Source organism: Sardina pilchardus, chromosome 2 (genome assembly GCF_963854185.1).
Source record: "Sardina pilchardus chromosome 2, fSarPil1.1, whole genome shotgun sequence".
NCBI classification, from domain to species: Eukaryota; Metazoa; Chordata; class Actinopteri; order Clupeiformes; family Clupeidae; genus Sardina; species Sardina pilchardus.
The window spans coordinates 32,743,868-32,758,520 of NC_084995.1; the positions used below are offsets into that span (position 1 = coordinate 32,743,868).

The 14,653-nt window shown below is 46.1% G+C and overlaps 1 protein-coding gene and 1 long non-coding RNA gene across 2 annotated transcripts in view; both read right to left on the minus strand.

Annotated features, from left to right (window-relative positions):
* Window positions 1-3,606, minus strand: part of eif2b3 (eukaryotic translation initiation factor 2B, subunit 3 gamma) — a 33,226-nt gene extending 29,620 nt beyond the window's left edge. Inside the window, exons 1-3 of the mRNA XM_062527547.1 lie at window positions 3,263-3,606; window positions 2,545-2,699; window positions 846-1,003 (exon numbers count right to left, since the gene is read on the minus strand). Of these exons, the coding sequence (XP_062383531.1) occupies window positions 846-1,003; window positions 2,545-2,692 (306 nt within the window). The 5' untranslated portion in view covers window positions 2,693-2,699; window positions 3,263-3,606. The remainder of the gene's footprint in view (window positions 1-845; window positions 1,004-2,544; window positions 2,700-3,262) is intronic.
* A 989-nt stretch (window positions 3,607-4,595) lies between these two features.
* LOC134070996 (uncharacterized) lies at window positions 4,596-13,999 on the minus strand. The gene is made up of 3 exons (XR_009937012.1): window positions 13,856-13,999; window positions 11,661-11,810; window positions 4,596-4,946 (listed from the first exon to the last, which is right to left on the minus strand). It is a non-coding gene; the product is annotated as an uncharacterized LOC134070996 (long non-coding RNA).
* Window positions 14,000-14,653: the final 654 nt, after the last annotated feature.

Genomic DNA, 14,653 nt, shown 5'->3' on the forward strand with positions numbered 1-14,653 from the left:
GAAGAATGAAGATTGAACAGGTAATTTTGAGAACTTCAATTCTGATCTGAGAAATATACCAAAGCGACTGAGAAAAACTGTAAAACTACCACTTCAAAACATCATACTAACAAAATGTTACTGTGGACAGAAAACTGAACCACACAAAGACATTCTGTATTCTGACATTCTGTGATGTCAAAGATAGCACAGAATGGTCATGAATCATGATTTTTATGGAAATGGTGGGTACGTGGGTATTTGCAATGTAGGCCCAATTTCCATCAGACATATTGTCAGAAACATAGCTGACCAGGTTGAACTTACATCGCAAAGAAAATGCTTCAGATATGCGTCAAATTAAGTAACAACCTGCCAACAATCGTTCAAATTCATCTGTTCATACAAACATCTTCACCGCAAGCGTTCGCCTCTGTTCAAGAAGTTACTGAATTACCGTAGTAACTCGGTAAATGCCACACATCATTACAGTACATTACCAAACGTGTGCACGCTATACAGAAATAAAATATCAGCAGAGCTTCATGGTGGTACAAAATGACGTAATGGTAGTAGAAGCAAGCAGCTTAATTCTGTTTCTTATACATGGATTAAAGTTAAAGTTAAAGTTGATCGGTATTTGGCAGACGCTTTTATCCAAAGCGTCACGGACTAGCAACGGCAGGTCGACAGAATGTCAGTCAGTGACATAACCGTTTACCACACCCAGATTTAAGCCTAGTCCAAGACTAAAAGCATTACTCAATGGAAATTTTCATTCAAGCTCTCCTTAAGTCTGGCCTTGTGCTGTAGAAAAGACAGCTGAAGGATTGGGATGAGGCTGGCCGCATTACTGTATTGTTTACCTTAATCTTCTGCTGTATGTGTCGGAGGGCGTCGGCCGTGCCCATGTCTGCCTCTTCTTGGATGCACACCACATCCAGCTTCAGCTTCCCGTCCAGCTTCAGCTTGGGGTCCGTGCTCAGCGTCTTCTGCACTTCCTTTGTGGTGATGACTATGACCTCTGGCAGAGGACACACAAGCTCATCATGAGTTTCGAAAAATTACAGTCTGCATTTAACCTGCAAGACTGAGGAAATTCAGCATGTCAATCCCTATGTTCTTGTAATGAACACAGAAAAGGAAAAAAAAAGTGTCATGAATGTTCACCAGTACCCATCTATGCGTGTAACAAAGTCCTACAGACTTTCTCAATTTGGTCTTTGTGAATTATAGGCTGACTTTTTTCTCTCTCTCTCTCTCTCGATCCAGCAGTGGGGAAGAGAGAGAGCGTGAGCCAAACGGGAAAGTCTTGTCCCAAGACCCTGATTAAGCAGGCAGGTTTGCAAGAAAACGTTTATGTAGTTACTGTAGTTTGTGCGAGGACTTGTAAAAAGCTAATTGCAGGGCCTTGCTGGCAGGCTGGCTGTGAACAGCGCGTTGACTGAGCCACATATAAAGAGCCATAGAGCCAGGCGGCTGTAGTGGCCGAGGCCTGTGCTCAGATCAGCCTGGCCGTGAAATCTAACAGCAGCACAGACAGATCTGCTGAAACGTGAGACTTGTGACACAGGCAGGCCGTTTAACTGCACACAACATTATAGTGCATTACTGAACTTGCACTATAAACAAAAATAAAATATCCAGGAGGGCTTCTTTCCATGACTTCAGATCCATTTAGGGCTATAAGGAGACAGCGGTACAAGGAGAAATAATGGCTGTTCCCTAGTTATGGACTTAACACCTCACAGGTTAAATGGGCTAATTTTCACATACTCCATTAACCTAAAATTCCTCTGTGCTGCCTTCTGCTGTTAGAATGCTGCCACCCAAAATAATGCTGTAGTCACTGAAGGAAATGTTGAAAGGCGTTCTTTCTTTACCAAACAAGGTGGCAGAATTTGCAAGCTATTATTTAAACTGTGACTGCATTGAATTATCTGAAGGACAGTACTTCAGAATTCTTAATTCATTTATGGAAACTGGCCCACTGCCTGTGGTGCACAGCAATATCAGCAGAGTGTCATCTTCCTCTCCAGTCTCTCTTTTTATTTTGCATGCATCTTCCCAAAGAATCACTTTCGTACTAATGCCTTACATATATTGTCAGTCACATATTCATGGGTTTCATCAAGTACCTCTCGACAGGTGTACTAATATGCGCCATGCAGTCTGCATTCATAATCTAGGTGCTTTATTTTATACACCTGTGGAAAGGGGCCTGATGAAACCCACGAATAGGCAACAGACCAAAATACATGCCAACTCAGTGAAATGAGAGACCCCTATATTTGCATACCCTAAAGCAAAAAAAAAAAAAAAAACTGAAGGATACAGTGACTCCAGGATGAAATTAAATATGTCATAGTCCAAAAATTGCTCTATATTTTTGTGCAGTTCATACTTTCCTAAAATAAAATCTAGACACACACAATGCATAGGTCCACGGATCTATTTGACACTATTCTCACAGAACAGCAACCTAGGGGGTTTCTCTTGTACAATAAATAAAACAAAAACAAATTGCCATTCTATACATTTAAAATGTCATAATAGTTTTATTACCTTCAAATCCAACTCTCTCTAGTAAGTTCAGTGGGTACCAAATAAGAGGTTTATTCCCAACAGGTAACAGGGGTTTCGGTGTGTTGTAGGTGAGATCCATCATGCGAGACCCACCACCAGCGGCCATCAACACCGCCTGCAATTCCATTTTTCATCTAGGAAAGCAAGTGAGAAATACACGGTGTTGGGAACTACAGTTAAAGTACTGGCACACTGTCATTCAGGTGTGTCACATTTGGTGACATCACATCATGGTCTCAACATCATATCAAGGACTTCAACAACAGTTAAATCAAAGCCCTTATTAGATATTCTCTGAGTTAAATCAGCGACAGTTAGACTAACACATTTCAGGCAGTTGCAGACCAAGCACGAGCTATCAAACAAAGTTGTAACGTAAAGTGTCGACCTGACTGTCAGTGCACTGCTTACGGACTTCCACCGGGTAGGCTAACTTCATGATGCTTCATGTGACACGAGTGCTAACGTTACATTTACTTGTTTCCATTCAGACCTATCCATGGGGATAACCGAAGGCACATGGACATAAATAAACAACCTAGTTTAACAGAATTAACCTCTGGCTGAGGAACATTAGTTAAATAACTTTCCGATGTTAACTTAACGTTAGCGAACTTGATTCAGGAGATAGAAAAGTGCCATATCACGGTCTAGTTTTGAGTTTCAATTGATATACGAACATACATTGTTTACTTACCCGTTGTAAACGACCAGTCAGTCGATGTCAACAATTATAAAACACACTGACTCCAGCTGTTTCAGGTAACGTTAGCTTGTTAGCAAATACCTGTTTCAGTGAACCAAGTGGGTTTAGTAGGCTAGCATTGCAGCAAACATGTGAGGAGGCAACGGTGCTAGCTAACTAGCTCGCAGAAGCGCTGGCGTACCCTCTATAATCTAATTTAGGTTATTTTGAGTATTAGTAGTGATAGGGATTTCGTCGACGACAACGATTATTTAGTACAGTTGAATTAGGGGCAGAATTTCACGTTTTATTTACTGTCTACGGCGTTGCAAGATATGACAACATGGGTACGGCACTTTAAATATTACCTGATAGAAACGTAAGTCAGTATAAATGGTTCCGAGCTACTGGCAAATCACAATGACGTTTGTTACACAAGTAGCAAAAACGCATCATGAGAGCTTAACTTGATCTACATACAGACTTAAATTCCAGATAAAAAGCACATACATATGAGGATAGAATAGGACATGAATAGGTGACTATAATCACTCATTTTTTCTGATGTAGTCATGATGCAAAGACTGTCATGTAAGCCGGCTTGCATTGTTAAAATATCTTTTGCACAGACAAAATAAGGTAAAAATAATATAGTTATTAAACCTAACTTTACATTCAATGATATAGCCTAATATCTGACAGGGGAAAAGCCCTGCAGCATTCTTATAGGCTACAGACTCAATGAAATTGGTGGACAGTGAAAACCCCATCAGCCAATGAATTTGGTGAATTTTAATGGATAACCAATGGATTTTTCCCCTTCACTACCAATATCATTGTTAAAATAGTAGGCCTACATTGTTGCTTAACCAACAATATCAGTTTTGTAAATCAATCTGTTTTAGATGTGGACTCGTCAGTCACTATCATGGATTACACATGATTAAAACATATGCTATTATTGCTTTCTACTTCACACATCCTTCAGCTTTCAAACTCATTTCAGTATAGGGTAAGTAATTTAAACATCTATTCAGGGTAAAATTAGGATATCTGACATTGTTTCTGAACTGAGCAGACTGTTAAATAAATGTATACATTATTTTATTTACAAACCATTTTCTATTCTCCATATATATTTGAGCATGAATAGGCTGTGTGTGGTGGTTGTTTTTTTTCTTGTCATTCTTTGGTTTTGTTCTGTTGGTATTTTTTTTAGTATATCATAGACTTAGGAATAAACAAATAGCCCAAAGAGATGTGCATACAAGTCAATACTACTGTATGTGTTTCCACTCTTAAACTCAGACACATACATATGTGTATAATATGAACTAGATATGTGGTTGAAGAAATTAAGTGCTGAAATAATAACTTGTGGTTTCTGTATTAAAAAGTGATCTCTGCCAGAAAACTGTATCTGATGAACAGTATACAGGGTGAACATCAAACATTTTATTTGCTGACATCCTTTATTTTTCACTCCTGCTTGTGCAGATAACCCTCCAATCACCTCTCCACAGTCAACAGACATGGCTGAAACCCCAATTCACAGACCGCCGATCTAACAGCAAATTGAACTCTGGGAATGTGGCTTGGCTTTGTTTTCCCTGGACAGGAGATGAGCTTCATTGGTTGCTGCCTGTAGAGGAAACTTTGGAATAACAGGGTGGGCAGGCAAGGCAATAGACTACGCCTAGAGAGAGAGAGAGAGAGAGAGAGAGAGAGAGAGAGAGAGAGAGGGAGAAAAAGAAAGAAAGAGAGAGGGAGAGAGAGAGAGAGCATATGGTTGTTGATGACTTTTATATAAGCTAATGGTCTCAAGCCAACTTTCAAGACATTTATCCAAAGTTATAGGTTAAAAAACACCCATTCCAGAGTGCATTTTGTTTTCACATCAACTTTTCAGCCTCTCAACAGAGCGACTCTCTCAGTGAATGAGTGCATTAATACAGCCCTAATGCAGACCACCCTGGTAATCCTGTGTGGATGACATGACCAAAGTTTACCATCTGGCAGGTGGCTCTTCAGCAAATTTAGGCAATTACGTACACAGCATGAATAGACCACTGACTTTTTGCCAGTGGAATCTCATTAAATGATCATAAACAAACAGCTAAGAAAAACAAGTTTTAGCGACATTAGCATTTTTATGCCCAGCTAAACACACAATTTTACCTTTCATTTGACCATGTGAAGGTGATGTTCAGACCTTCCTGGAACGGAGCATGATGCTAGCAAAACTTTTTGAAACAAGACACAGCAAATTCCTCAGATGTTTTGCCATATTTACACTGAGAATAATGTAGCATATGGATTTTGTAGGATTTATTCCTGGTGGTTGATAGCTGACAAATAAATATGAGCCTTTCTGTAGGCTTTAACATACAGGATATTTTCATTATTGAAATAATTGCTGTTTTGGCAAGAATAGAAAAACAAATGTTTGGGGGAAACTACATTTTTTTCTTGTCATTTCTGATGATTTGACCCTCCAATGAATTTTCCAGGTCTCTTCACCTACAATCTGCCAATTCCTACTGGGGTTATATGGCAATAAGACTTTTTTACATTCTAATAACTTCTTATTCATCTGCCTTTACAAGCTGTTCCTTACACGCAGATGGCATCTTTTTTGTCATTAAAAGTGGGCCCTGGTTCGAAACAGGCCTGTCATAAAAGTCAGCCCATGCCACTGACACTTTTCCAGCGATTATCCTCTGGTCTTTTTACAGCGCTCACCCATAGACTTTAAATCCACGCGGGAATGAAGAATAAAAGCTGGAACAGGCCCTTATTGATTGCCTTAATGGTGATAGGCAGTGCAGAGACAGACAGGAAATGTGGCACAGGTGTCAGGCAATGGAGCCCAGCCCTGCAGCAGACTGTGTGGTGAGGGGCCTGCACACTGTCAGCATGCAGTGGAAAACCTGTCCTCAGCTTTTGATCTTTACACTTACAAATAAAAAAGCCACTGATGGTATGCTTGAGCCCATATGTTGACTGTTACAAAATATATATTTTCTATAGACACTATGATTATTGTTTAGTGTGAAACTATGCTAGTAGCAAGTAGCAACCCTAATGCAGAACCTTTGATTTGGTAGATAGTTGAGTAACAGCATCAAGAAATGCACAACTCCTTGTAAATGCCACACAAAGGTTTCCCTCTTCACACAATAACTACTCTGTGATGGCAAAAGAATAGTATCAAAGCCATTTTCTCCCTCTAATAGTGGGAAATCTCTTTGATATTTAGACAATGCAAATACAATTACAAGGCATCTAACACATGACAAATCCTCGAGGCCCTCACAGTGAAATGCTCATAATCCTGATTATTGATCCTCTGAATGCAACATAAAGAGACCCCCCTCCTCCTCCTCCCAACACATGAAAATGAGAGCAAAGAAGAGTGATGTAGACAGATAAGGAAGGAGGGCAAGCCATCGAATTGTAGACTACCACAGACTTGAAGCGCTGCCTTGATTTGCTCCGATTTCCTATTCCTGGCCAAAGCAGCCCTTGTAAATCATTCTCAATTCCTTTAAACAAGCCAGTTGGATTAGGTTGGTTTAGATCATAAACATTCACGGGGCCAGACCACCCAGAGAGCGAGTCTCGGGCCTGACCGCCGCCTCCCCGCGAGCCACAGCGCGGCCGAAAGCACAACACACTCAGTGTGGTTTGTGTTTGCGCCACTTCCAGGGCCTCGAGAGCACCAGGGCCCCAGCTGCCATGGAAACAAAAACACCCTGCCCCCCCCCCACCCCCTTGCTCATTCACGGTCAGCCACCGATAGACTGTGACATAGATAAACACGCTCCGGTCCACGGACCATTCTCCTCTCCCACACTTTTAAAACATCTCTCTCTTTGTGTGCGTGCGTGTGTGTGTGTGTGTGTGTGTGTGTGTGTGTGTGTGTGTGTGTGTATGTGTGTGCGCGCGCACGTCTGTTTGTGTGTGTGCGTGTGTGTGTGTTCCTCTGCAGTTAAAAAAAAAAGAAATGTTGGGACGTGTGTCACTCACTGGGCTTTGCAGGACTGGTTCACAGACATAATAATACAGAAAATGCACAAATTCGTGTCAGGACACGTCAAGGGAGCATGAAAACATTTCTTTATCGTCTGCCAGAGAGATTAAGAGCAGAAGAAGAAGTGGTGATGTGTGAGGCCAGCTTTTCAGCTCTCTCCGCCGCACAGGAGATGTGATCGGGAAGGACACAAAAGACACATGGTTTTTATTATTCAACACTTACCAAAGAATCAGCCTCGGCATGTTTGTCTGACAGAACTGGAGTGCATGATGACTTTACAGATTTAACCAATAAGCAGAATGCATTTATAAGAACTCATAACCAGTGTACACACTCAGGCCTGATACAGTACATTCATTATCTATTACGTCTATACTGTATATGAAAGAGCTCGAGTATTTATGGTCCTGTGTTATCTGTTGTGACTGTTGTGTTTAAAGAGCCATCCACTATTGCTAATTGATAATCCGTCTGGTTAGATAACAGTATTTGTTCTTGATATATGCATGTAGCTGATTGGGAATGAAGGGGCCTGTTGAAAAATGTCTCCATATAAATATTTAGACATGTGGGACCCTGCATCCTCCTCAGTATGAAACAGGAGTTTCTGGAATCTCTTACCTACCGAGCTTCCGAAGGACCATGGTGGGAATGATCTTTTTAGAGGTGGAAATTTATCTCTAGAGCCCCGTTTTGCGTTCCCTTGCAATACTTTTGGCTTTGTGAGGGAACGCAAAACTTACTGCAAGGGAACACAGAAGAAGTTTAAAAACAAATTCCCACCTCTAAAAAGATAATTCCCATCATGGTCCTTCGGGGTCCAGAGGGGTTCTCTCTCTATAAACATTTATTTTTCTCCCCTGCAGTCTCAGTAAACACCACTACTACTCGTAGTAGCCATTGTCAGGCTGTAATACTGCGTAATCTGTGGCATTCACTCCCAGTGGGCTTTTCACTTCGCTTGGTTGCTATTGTATCACAAGAGGACATGGTGTGACAGTCACTTGTAATGTTAATATTTCTTAAAATGTTTTTTTCTAATTCTCGGAAAATGAAAATGATATCGTGAAGCACAAATCATACTGACTAAATTGACTAAATAATCAAACACATTATAATGTGATAGCTTTCACGTATTGCACTTCATTAGCATTATCACTCGATTTTTGTGATTGAAGAGAGGGAGCTGAACCCTGGTCTTCAGATAATCATAATTTGCGTTTAAAATGGACTCCCCGGTTTTAAACACAGCCTTTGCACGGTGGCACCTCATTAAACACCAGCCATTCCGCTGGGGAGCCGAACGTACAGAGCGACTCAGTCTCCGCTGGGGTCAGAGAGAGCCGCGATGGGGCCAATACTCGGGTCTCCCGCTAACTGCTCCCACTAAACCCCACTCTTCCTGCATGTGGACAGAGGGCCACTCTCTTCCGGGACGGGGGGGGTGGACGTGGGGGCGGGGGTGTCCAGGGTGGAGGTGCTCCATCTCACCGAGGGCCAGGTGAGTGTTGGTGTCAGGCTCTTTGACTGTTTTACATGCACGCCTGGTCTGGCTCTGCTCATATCACCAGCGGTTAATGGACGCCATAACTCCCCGGGTGGCAGGGGGCCAGGCAGAGTTGTGGACCACATTGGGATAATAAGAAGGGATGGAGGATGGAGGGGGCGGTGGAGTGTGTGTGTGTGTGTGTGTGTGTGTGAGAGTGTGTGTGTGTGTGTGTGTGTGTGGGTTGGGGGTGAGGGGGTTGGTCTTGGTGGAGTGTGATAGGCCTGGAGGTAGGCTCAGGATTTAGGAGAACAAATCTGTCCAAACAGGGCAGAGTGAGTGAGAGCGGAAAATGGGAGTTATGTTGTGGCTTTTTTTATAGTGCATAAACATGAAGGTTGCAGTCATTCCAGCAGAAATTCCCTTCCCCGGGCTCTCATTGTCAACGGAATGAAGCCACAGTGCATTCCCATCTCAGTGGCCGTGCCAGCCGAGTGGAGCCTACTCATCCCGGGCTCGTGTTGATCCCCTCAGCCAAAACTGTTGTCCTTCCACTACTCCCTCACAGCTGCACGGGCCTCCTGCACTTGGCCACGGCCTGCAGGAACATACTGGAAAACATGCCTGTCCCAACTGTAATGTATCTCTTACTCAGGGCTGTGTTGGGGTTATCTGTGCCTGTGTTTTTTCGTGCACTGTGTTGTTTGTGTGTTAGCATGGGAGTGTGTGCATGCCTGCGTGCGTGTGAGTGTGTATGTATAGACATGAATTTGTGTGTGGGTTTGTGCGTGTGTGTGCTGGTGTGTATAGACATGTTTCTGTCCTGTGGTAATACGTTCGCGTGAGTGTGGTAGATGGCTGTGTGTTTACCCCATATGCACAGCATGTCTGTCTGTCTGTGTGTGTGTGTGTGCCTGTTTGTGTGTGTGTGTGTGTGTGTGTGTGTGCGTGTGTGCATGTGTGAGTGTGTGTGAGTGTGTGTGTGTGTGTGTGCGTGTGTGTGTGTGTGCACGAGCATGAATGTGCAGTCCTGTGGTGGGCTCGGCAGGCTGTGTGGGGCGGAGGACGGCGGGGTGCTTTCCCTGGCCAGGCCCAGTTCTGAGGGGGAGCCCAGGAAGGCAAGCCACAGGAGCCCAAACAGCACCCAGCCCGGTGCCTGTGATCTCTGTGTGTGTCTGCCCTGCCTGCCTGCGTCCGCCCGCCCGCCCGCCCGCCCGCCCGCCCGCCCGCCCGGGCCCTCTGTCTGTCTGTGAGGTCCGCTAACCACGCTCCCTCACTCGCACCAGACGGACCTGTTCCCGGTAACCCTGGACCTCGGCCTCCGGCTCTGCTCCTCTCCTCTCCACACGGAATGGAACAGAATGGAGCCGCGCTCCTGCCAGCGAGCTGGGGGCTACCTAAAACACACGCACACATACACACACACACAAACACACACACACACACACGCTAAACACGCACAACATTCTGCTCCATGGTCTCTCTCTCTGATGAATTAGTCTGTTCTCCAGCTTCTGATGGTTTCATATGATGGTGGTGGTGGTGGTGGTATTTTTTTTCTCTCCTGGTGTGGCCATCTTCTGGCGCATCAAAGTACAGAGCCGCTGCAACCCCCCCCCCCCCCCCACACACACACACACACCACCCGTCACCTCCTTCACCCAGACAGACAGCCCCCATCTTTTCCTCATTTCCACCGCTGCCTGCCCGTAATCCGCCTCTTTAAAAGCGCTCCTATTTGAGCAGGGGAGCTGCTGCTGAGTGACTGCTTTATTTCCTGCTCGTCTGTCTGGAATGCTCTCTCTCTCTCTCTCTCCGCGCGCGGTGTGCAATTAGCCGCCATGTCAGTGCGCTTGGCTCGTCGTCAACCCGGGCCTCGGCCCCCGTCGCTCTCCCCCCCCCAGGCTGTTTACGGGACGCTCGCGTGCTGCGTGTGAAGCCCCACGTAGTGACAAAAGCCGACGGTGGTGGTGGTGGCGGCCACCGGGCCTGGCCTCCGAAAACCTAAACAGCCTGCTGGGAAATTAAAAAAAAACGGGAAAAAAAAAAAAAAAACGCCCGTCCGTTTTTCGGTGCCCGCCTCCCTCTCTCCTCCCCAAGGTCCCACAAGTGGCGTCCAGCTGGCCCTGCGATCCCCTCCGCTGCTGGACGGAGCAGGGGGGCCCTGGGGGCCGGCGAGGGGAAATATAAAAATCCTTCAACAGATTTATAAAGATTTGATTTATCCCTGGATGACAAGGAGGAGAGCAGTTTGTGCGCTGCCTGCCAAGCACAACTGACATAATACGGGCGTGCGGTTTTGGAGTCGCGTTATTGATGTGTGGTCAGAGGTTGTGTTAAATCACTTTTTACGAGTCGTACCTGTGCTAATGTACATTTATTGTGTCGCACATCTACACGTAAATCACAGCCAAGAGCGTGAGAGCAGAGATGTGGTCTATTTGACTTCGTTGTTGTTGTTGTTGTTGTTGTTGTTGTTGTTGTTGTTGTTGTTGTTGTTGATGTTGTTGTTGTTGTTGTTGCTGTTGTTTTGTGTGTGTTCAATGGCTGAAAATTGTAGGTCTCTGGTGCAACATATAGATGTGTTCTCCCAGCCTGACAGGCCTGAGGGCTCGGAGCTTGAGGTGCTCTGTGGGGCTGAACTGTTTAAAGGCAGACGTTTGCTCCTCACAGCAGGCGTAAGTGTGTGTGTGTGTGTGTATGTGTGTGTATCCGTGTCTGCCTGTGTGTGAGAATCATGTGTACTGTATGTGTGTTTATGTGTGTGTGTGTGTGTGTGTGTCTGTGTGTGTCTGTGGGTGTGTGTATTTCACACGTGTGTGTTTCTCTGTGTGTGTGTGTGTGTGTGTGTGCGTGTACGCCGCGGCGAGGCGCGGCGCGTTACTCACCGGCCTCCGGGCTCATCTGGCAGCGGCTCCATCATTCCCAGAGAATTCCTCACTTCCCCGCAGCGGCTGCCAGCCTCGCAACGCCGGCGGAAGCGCTGCGGCTTTGGCTGAGCGCTGTGTGAGGTCCACCTTCACTGGGCGAGCAGTCTGCTGGCAGAACAAACATGGGTGGGACCTCACTGCTCTGTGTGTGTGTGTGTGTGTGTGTGTGTGTGTGTGTGTGTGTGTGTGTGTGTGTGTGTGTGTGTGTGTGTGTGTGAGAGTGTACAAGTCTGCAGGCACACACAGACACACACACACATAGTATTTTTCATCTCCATTAGACGCACACACTCTTTTTTCTCACTTTCTTTCCCCTCTTCTAGTCTTTCTCTCTCTCTCTCGCTCAGACACTCTGTCTCTTTTCTCACACACACACATACACACACACACACACACACACACACACACACACACACAGAAACACACAGAAACACACAGAAACACTCAAAAACCCTCCCTCTCCCACACTCACACTCACACACACACACACACACACACACTCACACACGCACACACAAATCACACATTCGGGTTCCATTTGCTAGGGTAATGAGGCCAAGGCGCAGAGTGAGTCATGGCTCAAGACTGCGTTCCCTCTGATTTCTCCTCTCGACATGACAGCTATCTTCCCATGGCTAATTTGCCCTTTAATTGAGGATGCATGAGAAGTCTTTTTTAATGCACCCCTGAACTCTGCGCCCACTCCGATATGGCCGTCGCTTCCAACACGGTTTTACATTATGCCGTGAAATTTTGCATGGGCGATGCGCGGCCACGATCGCAGGAGGAAGGGGCGGGCAACTCTGAGAATTAACAATTAACATTATTATTGCGGAGTGGAAACAGATGCGAGGTGAAGTCAGTCTTGCAGCGGGGTGCCGGGGCCGCCTGATTGATTGGGGTCGAGAAACACCCAGGCAGGCAGGCAGGCAGGCAGGCAGGCAGGCAGGCAGGCAGGAGTGGTCGTGTGGGGCTATCAGCCCTCCTCCTACCGCTGGGTGTGCAGGCGGAGAACCACTAAAACGGCCCTGTTGCATACACTGGTACAGGCGTGCGTCAGAGGCTTTGAGGTGCCTTTGTTTTAGTTGAGTCTGCTTTCATGCTCCGTCATACCCAAGACCTGCACTGTAAACACTTCTTGCTCTCGCATGTGTGTGTTTGTGTGTGTGTGTTTGCGTGTGTGCGCGCGTGTGTGTTTGATGTGTGATGTGTGTGTGTGTGATGATTACAACATAAGTAATCACACTTCAAGGGCTGAGGGCGGCCGCGTGCATCTCCAGGCAGCCACACACATGGCTGCAGTGGATCCCACCCAAAAGATGTTTTCACATTTATTTCTTTATTTGTATCGGTGTGCTGTTTATTATGGAGCACAGGTGGGGCCGGGCACTCCTGTAAGTCTGTTTGAGATGGAAGCGTTTAGGTCTCTGTTGAAATAAATGTTTATAGCATTCCGAACGTTCGGGGCTGAGACAGTATGTGTGGTCCTGTCAGCACCTTTTCAAGGCTCAGTCTTGTAAAGGTGTGTGTCTCGGTGTGGGTGTTTACCTGTAGGTCTTACACACTGTGTGTGTGTGTGTGTGTGTGTGTGTGTGAGAGAGTGTGTGTGCGTGTGTGTGTTAGTGTGTATGTGTGTGTGAGCGTGTGTCTGTGTGTGCGTGCGTGTATAAACGGGCCAGAGTAACTGCAAAAAAACTGTCTGTCAGTGTTCATAAAGGAAAGTTTAACAGCTGGTGAGGTTCTGGATTTTACCACAATACACCCCCAGTTAACAACAGGGATTTTTAACAAGGTCAGCTCTCATAGAACGATGCTAGCTTTTTTGGGGGGGCCGTCCATCTTTAACTGTGCTTCAGTAAACACAAAAACAGTGTTGGCGTGGCCTTTTCCACCGGTGAGCAGACACTGCTAACTTGTTTTACTGCTGGGAAAAGCAGCTGATGCTGGAACGGATCCTGCCCCGGTTGAACGGACCCGCGCCACAGCAGGGCCAGATCCAGGCCACAGTCTGCCGCTATCTTGGTAAATATCTCCTCTGAGACTATAAAGCCAAACACCATAAAATATGTGGAAACAGTTGTGTGTATTAGGAGACCTATATTAATCTGAAAAAAAAGAGAAGAGAAGTGTTGGCACATCTTTTTTTATTTTACCTATTCCACTGCGGTGTCTTGCGTTTCCTCATTTTCACCCGGGAGCTTGGGGTTTTACTGCTGGGGCAGCGCCTCCTAGTGGTCAGCAGCGGGACTGCTCATAGCCCCTGGTGCAGTAGCTGCTGAATGGCCGTGGCGTGTGTGGTGAATGGCAGGCAGGTAGTGGCTCTTCTTGGGGGTTTGTGATCCGACTTAGGCGGGCCTCCCTGCCCAGGGGCCGGGGGGGGGGGGGGGGGGCGGTGAAGAGGGTGATGGGGCTTGGGGTCAGGCTGGTGGTGTGTGTGTGTGTGGGGGGGGGGGAGGGGGGGGTGTTTTCTGGGGCCGCTGGGGGGACGAGCGGATGAGAATTCCTGCCTGCTGTGGATGGTAGGGGCTTCCGCTCACTCTGGGAAATCAGTTGAACTGGAGCCATCCTGTGAATCCCCAAGCAGAGATAAATCATCCTTAACTAGCCCCCTCACACACTATACTGCGCACAGGCCACAAAACCAGGCATGTGTTTAGCCTCTGCTCTGTGTGTGTGTGTGTGTGTGTGTGCATGTGTGCGTGTGTCTATGGGTCTGTGTGTCTGTGTGTGTCTGTATGTGTATGCTGTCACATGTCAACATGTGTGCATTTGTGAATGAATATCTGTGTGAGTACATGTGTGCTCATGTACACACATATGTGCACAATTTGTGTATTCGGAACCCTGACTGTGTGTGTGTGTGTGTGTGCGCGTGTGCATGTATGTGCATGTGCAGCTGGATCTGTCTTTTACTCCACTCTCTGGAACAATATTCCCTCCTCCCACGCCAA